Raw genomic sequence first — 12,306 nt, 5'->3', positions numbered from 1 at the left:
TGAAACACAGTCGTTATAGGTAGGAATATTTGCTCACTACAATTAACATTCAGGAAGCAAGCACTACAGAGGTAATTCAAGGCAGCAAATAATCATTGGCTGACTGAATGCATCACTGGGAATCATTGTCAAAATGCTCATTCAAAGTCTCCCTGATTTGAATAGCCTCCTGCTGCGCACCCTAATTGTCCTTGTATCTGGCTCCTCGAAATCAGGAACCAGTCGGTCAGCCTCTGCAGTCCATCCCTGGAGAAACTTTTCCCCCTTCACTTTGCAAATATTATGTAGAGTACAACAGGCCCCAATGACCATCCGAATATTACCAGCAAAAAAAGACAGTGTCAGCAGCCTTTTATTTGGCTAAAGGCACTTTCAATGGTCATTCAGCACCTGCTGATCCTGTTGCTGAAGTGCTCCTTGCTGCTGTCTAGGTTCCCAGAGTCAGGCTTCATGAACCATGGAAGCAAGGCATAGGTGGGGTCTCCAAGGATCACTATGGGCATTTGAACATCCCCCATTGGATTCTTCTGGTCTGGAAAGAAAGTTCCAGTGTGCAGCTTTCTATACACTCCAGTGTTCCTAAAGATGCATGCATCATGCATCTTTCATGAGTACTCCGGCACTGATGTCAGTGAAATGGCCCTGATGATCCACCAACACCTGCAAGAGAAGTAGCCCTTTTGGTTGATATACTCCAGTGTAAGATGGTCAAGGGCCAAAATTCAGATATGTGTTCCATCTATTGCCCCGCTGTAGTGAGGGAATCCCATTGCCTCAAAGCCATCAATTATTTCCTGCACATTACTAAGAGCCACGGTCCTTCTTAGCAGGAGGTGATTAATGGCCCTGTACACTTGCATCACCACAACCCCCCACAGTGGACTTTCCAACCCCAAACTGATTCACGACTGAACAGTAGCAGTCTGGAGTTGCAAGCTTCCACACAATGACTGCCAGTCGCTTTTCCACAGTGAGCGCAGCTCTTATTCTGTTGTCCTTGCACCATGGTACTGGGGCGAGCTCCACACACAGTTCCATGAAGGTGGATTTGCACATCTGAAAGTTATCCAGCCACTTCTTGTCATCCCATACAGTCATGATGATGTGATCCCAGCACTCAGTGTTTGTTTCCCTAAGTCAGTACCGATGGTCCACCATGGCAAGCTTCTCCGTGAATGCAAGCAGAAATCTTAAATTATTTGTTTCCATGGCAGAGCAGGCATCAGTAAGTCACTGTTTGGCAGCACATGAAATACTGCAGGACCAGCCGCATTGTGTTCATTACCAAACTGATCAGCAGCTCAGGATCCCTGCTGTCAGGCAGAGATAGCAAGCACATAGTTTACAAGAGCAGTTGAAAAATGGTGCAACACGAAGTAGGAAGCCCATGGAATGATGGGACGGAAAGCATGTCCCCATGATGTACCACAATCCATTCCCAGAGCCGTGGACACTCTCTGCTGACACAAGGAGCATTGTGTGGACGTGCACAACCAATGTTAATAAAGCAACTTATGACTGTCAATGTAATTTAAGTTGACTTAACTCTGTAGCGTAGACATGGCCTAAGACTTTCATTTTAACAACTTTCCTTGTTCCCTTTGGCTGGAGAGAGTCTTTAGAAGGAACAAAATTCTTGTCTGACAGTCTCAAATAACATTATTTAAAAAACAAATATCCTGCACACTTTTAACAGATTCCATGATTATCAAAAATGGCATGGAAGCATCATTAGTATTTCACAGGTTAAAATGTTTTCTAAGTAAACCCAATTTGTAAGGGGGATTTTAAACTCAGCTTCCTTGCCATGCATGGACTGAAAAGGAACCAACTCACCACTTTAAAAAAAAAATCTTTAATTATGTCGCATGTTTTAATGTGGGTGATTTGCTTTTAAAACCATTTTTCTCCCACTGGTCTTTTCTTTTCCATTTCACTAGAATTACATTTTCCATGTGCTTTAAATATAGCTGAAGTAATATTTGCTGTTTTTTATTTAACAGCTATTTACAGAATATAACATATAATAGAAAACGTCTTCATCTGTGCACTCTTCACTGGAGATGGTTATTGTTGAGTTAGAGCCAGTAGAGGGAGCCTGGATTTTCAATAGGCCCTACAAAAATAATAGCTAATTTAAAATCTGAAAGTCTGGAGAATTTTCTGCAACAGTTTCTAATATTTTTAAAGTAAGTCAAATGTCTAGGCTGCCTACAAACCCAGGCACTATTTAGTAACTGTTTGGAAATTTGAATTGAAATTGAAACATTAATATACACTTTAAAAGCATATACAGTGTATGATAAAATGTGTATCTGAAAAAGTATAATGTATTTGAAAAGTATGAACATAGACTAGCTTCCTTATACAGCTGTTGTTTTTTATGACAACGTCAGTGCATTCATTTTGGTGATGTTGGCCAACCTAATAGTTTCAAAATGATGATTTGTAAGCAAAGTTTAAATGAGCTCTCCCTGACAGCTAGCAATGAGCTGGGGTTGGGAGAAAAGGCTTCAGGACCAGATTGTATTTACGTTCACATCTAATTTACCTAGGTATCCAGCAAACAGAGCTGTGTTGCTCAAGTGATAGATTTTGGCTGGGGTTGGGTTACAAATCACTTGAGTGCGGGGCGGAAGGCAGGAGAGAAAAGAAATGTTGTTGTTCTTATTGTATGAGTAAAGGGCAGTAGAACTGTACTTAGCCCGTGCTGATTGAGGGCATCAAGAGAGAGGGTGGGGACCTGTCCCTCTCCACTGTTTAAAGACAGAGCTGATTAGGCTCCATAGATAGTCTTTTTGTTCTGTTAAGTGACCACTGCAGCTGAAATCACTGATAATCAGGTCTAAGTGCTTAGTCTCGCTGTGGGGACAATGTTTCTGTGGAAGAGATGGCCCAGACTGCACTAGCAGCGAGGTTCCCCGACTGAAAGCTCAGCTGAAATCACTGAGAACTGGGTGGAACCTCAAGAGTAACTCACAGAGGTCACAGTGGCAGGTGGCAGCAAAAGGTGACTGCACAGGGCCATTGGCAGCAGAGTGGGAGTAAACGGTAGCACAACGAACAGCAGTGGCCAGAGTGAACAGTGAGCAGCTAGAGGAACGAGCAAGGTGCCTTCTTGTCCCCCATCTGGGAGGTGTACTCATGTGAAAGGACCTCTGAACTCTGAGTCTCCACTGACGAAGGACAACACCGGTGAGTGGGGTGCAGTGGAGGGAAAAGTGAGGGGCACGTTAAATAAACATTTGTTTGTTGGACTATATTTTAGTGACTTTGCTCCAGAATGCTAGATTTGTGACTGGGAGTGGAAACTTATATAAATTTGTTTCCTAGTACGCCAAGATTTTTAAAATGCATTATTTGCCAAGGTTGTTATATCACATCATTGCTATCTTGAGAAGTCATTATGTTAGGGAGTTTCTGTACTAAAAATTTTTATTATTATAATTAATTTTTACATAAGAATGGTCATACTGGGTCAGACCAATGGTCCGTATAGCCCAGTATTCTGTCTTCTGACAGTGGCCAATGCCAGGTGCCCCAGAGGGAATGAACAGAACAGGTAATCATCAAGTGATCCATCCCGTTGCCCATTCCCAGCTTCTGGTAAACAGGCTAGGGACACTCAGAGCATGGTGTTGCATCCCTCTCCATCCTGGCTAATAGCCTGGCCAGGAATTTATCTAGTTCTTTTTTTAATCCTATTATAGTTTTGGTCTTCACAGCATCCCCTGGCAAAGAGGTCCACAGGTTGACTTTATGTTGTGTGAAGAAGTACTTCCTTTTGTTTTTTTTAAAACCTGCTGCCTATTAATTTCATTGAGTGACTGCTAGTTCTTGTGTTATGTGAAGGATTAAACAGCATTTCCTTATTCACTTTATTCACACCAGTCAAGATTTTATAGACCTCTGTCATATCCCCCCTTAGTTGTCTCTTTTCTAAGCTGAAAATTCCCAGTCATTTTAATTTCTCCTCCTGTTTCATACTCCTAATCATTTTAATTGCCCATCTCTATACCTTTTCCAATTCCAGTATATCTTTTTGGGATGGGGTGACCAGATCTGCACACAGTATTCAAGGTGTGCACCTACCATGGAAAAATATGGAGGCAATATAATATTTTCTGTCTTATTATCTATCCCTTTCTTAATGATTCCCAACATTCTGTTTGCTTTTTTGACTGCTGCTGCACATTGAGTGGATGTTTTCAGAGAACTATCCACAATGACTCCGAGATCTCTTTCTTGAGTGGTAACAGCTAATTCAAACTCCATCATTTTGTATGTATAGTTGAGATTGTTTTCCAATGTGCATTACTTTGCATTTAACATTGAATTTCATCTGCCATTTTGTTGCCCAGTCACCCAGTTTTGTGAGATCCCTTTGTAACTCTTCGCAGTTTGCCTGGGTCTTAACTATCTGCAAATTTTGACACCTCACTGCTTACCCATTTTTCCAGATCATTTATGAATATGTTAAACAGTACTGGTCCTAGTACCGACCCCTGAGGGATACCACTATTTATCTCTCTCCATTCTGCAAACTGATAATTTATTGCTACCCTTTGTTTCCCATCTTTTAATCAGATACTGATCCATGAGAGGACCTTCCCTTTTATCCCATGTTGGCTTACTTTTCAAAAGTCAATTTAAATTAAATACATTTTTTTTTAAATACATATTTTTTTAGAAATCTAGACCTGTTATGTATTTTGGTGTAACTTGCATTATCCTTGTGTTAAATTTGTATTCTAACAAAACATTTACTTTTTTCATATCTCTTTAATATATTTCATCAGCCCTGACACCCATCCACCCCTGTAAATTCGAACACACACACCCTAATTTCAATTCCTGGGGAAACTACTGGTTGGAGAGGTGTAAAGGGGTTCTAAAAGCCCCAGATCCAGCCAGAGAGCATTCTCCTACTGCAGGAGCTGGGAAAAACAGCAGCAGGTTCTCCTCTGAAGTCCTCAAGCAAAGCCCAGTGTAGGGGGCATGCCAGTTGTGGGGCTGGGGCAGGAAGGGTAGAGCCGCAGTGCAGAGATTCTGGATATCTCTGTGCCCATAGTCACCCAGGGAAAAGCTGTCATAACTTAGACAGGCCCAGCAAGAGTTGTCTACGTTACACCACAGGTCTCTCTGGCACCAGGAGTATCCCAGAATCAGGAGTATGCAAAGGTGGTTATAGTCACCTCTCACCCCTTGGGGTTGCAAATTGATACAGCAGATAATCTCATTCCTAGAGCTTATCTACAGTGGGGACATTTTCTATCCAGTTTTAACACTGAAAATCAGGTTATTTGAAACAAACTGATTAGAGCCACAATGTGAGATGACCCAGCTCCTTTTTACTGAGCTGGATCCAAGACCACACCTCACTCTGAGGGCTAGAGTAGGACTTGAGCGCTACATAGGCCTTGGGCTAGGATTTTGCACAGGCCTGAAGTTCACCCTTTGTTATCAGTTCTCATTTCAGGGATCTGTGAAGTAGAGTGTCTTTTGCCCATCTTTGCACTTCCTCCTCTTCCTCCACGTTTCATGCGAGTTTGTCCTCACACCTTGAAAGCACATGGCAACACCCACTCCTGCCTATACCTTACCTTGTCCCACAGTATTTGTAATACAGCAGCCACCACCAATGCTGGTAGCAATGGCATAGATGCTAGAGCAGCCAGAGCCAGGGCTATTTACCATCAAGTCATGAACATTTGCTCAGTAAAAGCACCCGAGCCCTGTTTATACCAGAACTTAGCACCTGTGCAGGTATTAATTTTTCTAATGTAGCCATCACATAGAGTGTAATGTTGTATGTCAGGACGATTGTCTTACGGTTTACCATCTGTAGTGTTACTCCTGGGAAGCACTGGGTACATTTAAAGTGCTCTCTAAATGAATAAGTGCTGGATAAAACTTTTTTTAAATTGTGTATTGATTTCTACTGCCTCTTTTTATTAATGAAAAGAACTTTCTGTCCCTTACTGGCTAGATTACGTTGTAAAATTCTATATAAAATAATTAGATAACTTCCCTTGTTTTCCCCTCAGAGATAACATTCACATTAACTAAAATTCCATTTAGGGTGTCACTTAAAGCTTTGCACTGGATCTTCCCTGCCCTCAGTTGCCTGAACCCTGCTTCTTGGTGGGCAATGGCAGCTGTGTGGGGCAGGGAAAACTTCCCAGTCAAGATACCAAGAGGAGAGGGGAAACAAGGAGTTGGTAGGACTGGATCTATCTAGCCATCCTCCCCTGGAGATGGGACCTCCCTCCACCTCACCACAGAGCCTCCTTCAAGTCATCTGCAATGCTTGGGAAGTGTCTGACCCTGATGGTTTAAACTTATGATCTGCTAACCAGCTTTTTGTATGTGTCCTGGAAGTGGGGGAAGGTTTGGGCTTTCCAGCATCTCTCGAGGTCTGCTTGACATCATCCTCTCCACCCAACCTCTCTGCACCCTAACCTGTGTCCCCCACCCAAAACTTCTGTGCTGCAAGAACTACATTTAGACTCTGAAACATAAAAAAACAAAATGAAACATGCCACTCTACCCCTGAATTCCTCCCAAAGGGGGGGGGGGGGTAGCAACTCATCTGACCCATAGTCTATGTCTCCAAACTCAGACTTTAAAGGATTTCTTAGGCTCTTGTGAAAGCTTTCGAAACCTCCAGACTTTTATTGGGTCAACCTTGTCAGTGACCACAAACGTAGATCAGAGGGAGAGAGGAGAAATGAACCCCGACCAGGGAGTCTGCAAATAAGAAAGTTCTTGAATTTCAGGCCAACCCCTGTCTCACTTCAATTAAAGTAGGAAATATATTTGTTGCTGAGTTAAACAATTGTTGATGTTTTTGAACAGCTAAAATAAACCTGTGGGGCTGGGGAGGGGCAGATGTCAGGCAGGCAGAACTGCAGGTTTTGCAGATACCCCTTGGAGGCAGGAATGCATATTACCATATGTTACCTGATGCATCAGTTGCTCTAGCTCATATTGTGTAATTATTTGCAGGCATCCTGCTATTGTTTTACAAAAGTAATATCTCTGCTGTTTGTTTTGTTCTTACATTAACCTGACACGTAGTTTCATAGCTTCCAAGCAGAGGAAGCTTTACTCTTAGGGAGTGGGTTATATTATTTCCTAGCTTTAGAAGACCAGTGAATGGACACAGAAGCAGGATCTTTGTCTTCCTTACTGGAAACATGTGCACTTCCCACAGCAGTTAGTTTTGGAAGATAAGTGATCATTGCTATTACATATGCTTTCTTCTAGCACCCTTTACTACTATGCCATATCTAGGGCATCAAAAGCCCCGCACAGTAGAAGTCTGTGTACTCCCAAGCGGAAGCCAACACTCAACCCCAAGGACCCCAGTCAGTGTCACTCAAAATCTTGATTATCTGTAACTGCTTTTCTCACTGGTCCAGCAGGTTTAACAACCTCCCCCACTGCATTACAATTCCTTTGGGGTTTTTTATTGCTGCAGGTGACACTTAAAACTCAGGAAAACCCCTGCTGTGCTGGTGCCAGCCACTATGTCTCATAAGGCACAGCTGAGGCCTTATTTATAAAGGGTCCTTACTCCTGAAAAAGAGCTCAGCATAAGCTTGACTCTCTGACCAACAGAAGCTGGTCCAACAAAGGGCATTACCTCACCCACCTTGTCTCTCTCATACCAAAAGACAGCAGTAGCTGCTAACTCCCCATCAAGTTCAAAGGCATCTCTTATTTTGCAAATTATTTTTAAGCACTTACCAATTAAATCAGTTTTGTTGTTCAGCTGGAAAGATTTAGGAATATTCTTTCCCTCCCAGCTCCTCATTTAAAAGGAGAACATTTACAAGCTTCACATCTTTATTGCTTCTGCTAGCTGCCTTCTTTTCTTCTCACTAATTAACAGTTGGCTTTCATGAGTGAGGCGCAGCTGCAGTCTACTTTTGTGGGGGGTGAAAGTTGCCTCTGAACAGGTTTGTGAAGTTAAAGCGATTATTGAAAACAAATTATCTCTCCCCACCCCTTTCACACTAGTTCTTGCTTGTCTGCTGTGGAAACGTAGGTGTCCGTAAAAAAGACAATCTCAACAACATGTTTAAATATAGGACAAGCCATCTCCCTATCGATTGGAAGCAAAGAACTAATAAAAGTAAACTAAAAATGTATAAATTTGTTCCATGTATTAGGTTATATTCCCACCATGGCTGTGCTTGTGTTTCTAATCTCAACTCCTTGTTTTAGCTGGGTGGAGCCTTATTACAATGGGACTTTCCCTGGGATTAACTAGCATGGAAGCAAACAGCAAGGAATACAGTAATCATTTGCTTGTCTCTAGCACCTTTCAATCATTACTCGTAAAGTCCTTTGCAAATATCATTTTTAAAGCCTCACAACACCAGGTCAGTATTATGCTCCTTTTACAGACGGGCAAAGTAAGGCTTAGAGAGCTTGTGACTTATTCATGGTGACACAGCACAATTGATGCCAAGATTAGAACCCAGGAGCCTTAATTTTTTTCCCCTCTTTTAAGCACTGCAATCTAGTGCAGCGGTTCTCAAACTTCATTGCACCATGACCCCCTTCTGACAACAAAAATTACTACACGACCCCAGGAGGGAAGACCGAGACTGCCCGAGCCCTGTGGCTCCAGGTGGGGGCACAAAGCTGAAGCCTAAGGCCCTGGGTGGGGGGCCTGTAACCTTAGTCTTGGGTGATGGGGCCCGGGGCCAACACTAGCCTCACAGCTCACTTTGGGGTCCAGACCCAGTCTGAGAACTCCTGGTCTAGTGGATCTCAATCTATTTACCATTGTGGGCTCCATATGCAGCTCCCTATGTATTATGTGGGCTGCATCTACACAATATATATTCTACTTGTATGGCCCTGAGGATGTCAGATGGGCTGCAGCTGTGTGCTGATTGGGCCGCAGGTTGAGAACCACTGCACTTGACTATACTCATTACATAGCTTCAAAGTGCTACCAGGCAGCAATGTTATAATCCAAGTGAAATGAAAATGTGAGTACATACATATAAACTCTCTCTCTCTCTTTTGCATTTTCCTTGAGATGAAAGGAATCAGTTACCTATACTACTAAGCCCCCCAGTGCATTCTCCATACTCATTTAATCCTTAGTTTCTTGACTGGGAGCCAAGAGACTAAATTCTTCCTTAGAAGACTTCAATGGGAGTTGCATGTGTGTGTGAATTTGGTCCAAGGGTGCCATTTAGTGCCAGCTATGGTGACCAATGGCTTTTGTGTGACATTGGACACCTGTCTCTTGGAAACTGGACCACCACCCAATTCATTACACAAGAGCCAGGGAATCACCATCTTATAATACTAAGTTTGGGTCACTATCAGCTCTCACCCTTACCACATGTGGTTCTATAGTTCTTATCTGGTGGCACTCGGTTTCAGAAGCCAGTCTCTTTCTTCAGTAAGATTATTTGTAATTTGCAGACCTAAAGTAATTGTTACCTCTGGGAAAACACTTAGAAGGCATGTGTAAAAATCAGTCCGGTCTAGGATCTAATGGATAGGTAGTCCACACCACAAACTCTTTATTATAACTTGCACTCTAGAAGGTAGTCTCAGTGCAGTGTTCAAGCAGGGAGACAGATCTGCACACTCACCCATAAGGTCCAGCTATGTTAGGAAGGTGACCCATTGCTGATACAGGTGATATAAGGGCAGAATTCAGAGGAAGTTTGGCTTTGTGATTAAGGCAGTCGGACTCAGGAATTCTAGTCTCAAATCCCAGTTTCTTGTTTGACCTTTCTTTGTCTCAGTTCTCCATTTGTAAAACAGGGAAAATTTTTCTTCCCTCAATTCCATCTTGTCTATTTAGATTATAAGCTTTGAGGCAGAGGCTCTCTCTTACTGTGTGTTTGTACAGCACCTAGCACAGTAGAACCCTTGTCTCAGTTGGGGCCTCCCCCAAGATGCTACTCTAATACAAATAAGAATTATAATTTGGGCCTGCAATAGGAATCTAGTTAACAATTCTGTTACTGATACACAAAGAAAAATAGAGTCCAGCTCAATGACTTATACTGGCATTGCAGAACCATCAGGAGTAAACAAGAAGATCTCATTTTTTGTCAGTACACCCATGCAATATGATTCTGAATGCACACAGAACAGCTGAGGCAGGAAGTTTTACAGTGTCCCTTTGAGCAGAACTGCACTTTAGACAGCCACTATAAAATAACCCCAAGGTTTCCAGTACAATTTGTTCAGCCTGAGGTTAAATGTTACCTTTAACTCGGCAACAGATTGATTTATTGCTTCTCCCTAGCATTGTAGCAGTTGTTACTTGCCTTCCAAAACACAAAGTTCCAAATTAAGTACATCAAATGCACTTCTTTCCCTGCCTGGGAAATCACATCTCTCTTACAAACCTTTAAAAGAGTAAAGCTTTACACTTCTGTAGTACTTAATCAACGCAGGCACAGAAATGTCCAGTCCTTACCTGAGTGAAGTAAAGATTCATCAGTGTCAGTGTGAAAAACTGGAGGCAAACTGGGAAGCAATAGAGAAGCCAGAAGATGAAGGGTCTGAGAGAGTTTGCTGTGACAAAATCTTTGAAGTAAAATGAAAAGAGCACAGTCCTAAGCGAGGCCCAAAATAGGCACAGAAACAGAAAGACAGTTTGGTAACTGAACCTCTTGTGCCTGTAGTGGAGGACCAGCCAAAGTTGGACGTAGATAAACACAAAGAGGAGGGAATAAAAAATAGTATATACAGTGGTCAGGCCCAGCTTCACATAGGGAGGGACAGCAGGCGTCAGAGTCGGTGGCAGGGTGTCATTTTTCAGTGGGTCCCACTCAGAGGCCTCCATTTGAGATCAGAAATCGTCAAGAGTTGCTTATTAAGTTTGGCTGCTTCTGCTCCTGCTTCCTCCTCCTTTCATCTTCCTACAGCAGCATAGGAACCAAGAAAATGAGAGAAAGAAAACAAGCTGCACTTCCTCTTTGGCAGCTCACTGACGGCTGGAGGCACATGATCACAATTCAGAATGATTCATTAGGGCTGCCTGTGTCAGCAATTGGCAGGGAATGATTCTGAAGGCTGCAGTGCTCTTTGCCGATGTTTGTGGACAACCCCTGCCCATCCTTCTGAAAACAAAGAAACCCATCTCCTCCCTGTGCAGTTTATAACCAAACCCTTTCCTAAACATGCTAATCTTGATTTAAGATGAGGTCAGTAACACTGGTGTGTATGTAGGAAGCAGCTTCTTGATGTTTTTACTAGTGATAGCCAGGTCAGATGCCGTGTTTTAGTTTTTTTTAACAAGCAACTTATTTGTTTTTGTTAAGCACTAGCAAATAAGAACTAGTGTTGCCACCCCACCAGGATTGTCTTGGAGTCTCCAGGATTTAAAGATTAATTTTTAGATTAAAGATTAATATTTAATTAAACGTTATGTCATGTGATGAAACCCCTGGGAATATGTCTGACCAAAATTGGCAACCCTGCAAAGGCATCAACCTAAATGTATTGTGTCTGCCTCTTAACAGGAACAAAAGAAAAACACTAAATGCCAAAATGTGCTAGAGCATAAGTGTTATTGCACAGGAATTTCTCGCTCAAATATTTTCTACCTTGGCCATCTTTGGGACAATAATTGATTGGAGATGCTTATTGGTAAATATGCAGCCATGATGTTGGGATTAGTTTTATAAAATAACACTTTTCTTTGTGAGCATTTCTTATGTTGTGAATGTTTGTCATATGTGGATGAGGCTTGGGAAGTGAAACTGAGTGGTTTTGACATCTGCACTATGAAGAGAAAAAGTTCTCCAACACCTCAAAGTCATGTAGAAAGTTATGAAAAAACCATCCTGGCTAAGGCAGATGCAGAGTTAATGTTCTTGCTGGGTTTTGTTTTGTTTTATAATCTACAATAAATTGATTTGAAAAGGACACCCCTGCTAAACTGGAATAGTTTTCAGGGAATCCCAAATTTCCTATGAGCAGTGGGAGCATCTGCTTTCAGCAAAATACTCCTACTTCATGGCTATTATCAAAGGCTTTCGGGATCTGAGCAATGGAGGAGATAATAAATTATGTTATGAAAAAACCTACCTGACAAATATCTGCAGACGGAAAGCATGACATGCTAACTTCTGCCTTGCTGAAAGAATTTGATGATGGTGATGATGATGACGACAAACGACAAGCATGTCTGTAGCATGCATAATTTGGGATGGCACTTTAAAGAGATTTTTTTTAAAGATGTTGTCCCTGCCCTACAACTCTTCAAATCTGAAGCTATGCTCTTATTAGGCACCTAAATATAAATGGCCTGAT

The 12,306-nt window shown here is 42.2% G+C and overlaps 1 protein-coding gene across 2 annotated transcripts in view; it reads right to left on the bottom strand.

Annotated features, from left to right (window-relative positions):
- The window catches only part of GPR137B (G protein-coupled receptor 137B), a 39,955-nt gene extending 28,859 nt beyond the window's left edge, over window positions 1–11,096 (bottom strand). For both annotated transcript variants that reach the window (XM_030556947.1, XM_030556946.1), the window contains exon 1: window positions 10,466–11,096. In XM_030556947.1, coding sequence (XP_030412807.1) covers window positions 10,466–10,834 — 369 coding nt within the window. In that variant the 5' untranslated portion in view covers window positions 10,835–11,096. The remainder of the gene's footprint in view (window positions 1–10,465) is intronic.
- Between the last annotated feature and the right edge of the window lie 1,210 nt (window positions 11,097–12,306).

Source organism: Gopherus evgoodei, chromosome 3 (assembly GCF_007399415.2).
Source record: "Gopherus evgoodei ecotype Sinaloan lineage chromosome 3, rGopEvg1_v1.p, whole genome shotgun sequence".
NCBI classification, from domain to species: domain Eukaryota; kingdom Metazoa; phylum Chordata; order Testudines; family Testudinidae; genus Gopherus; species Gopherus evgoodei.
Note: the sequence above shows the minus strand (reverse complement) of the source record. Positions and strands in the feature narration are given on the sequence as shown.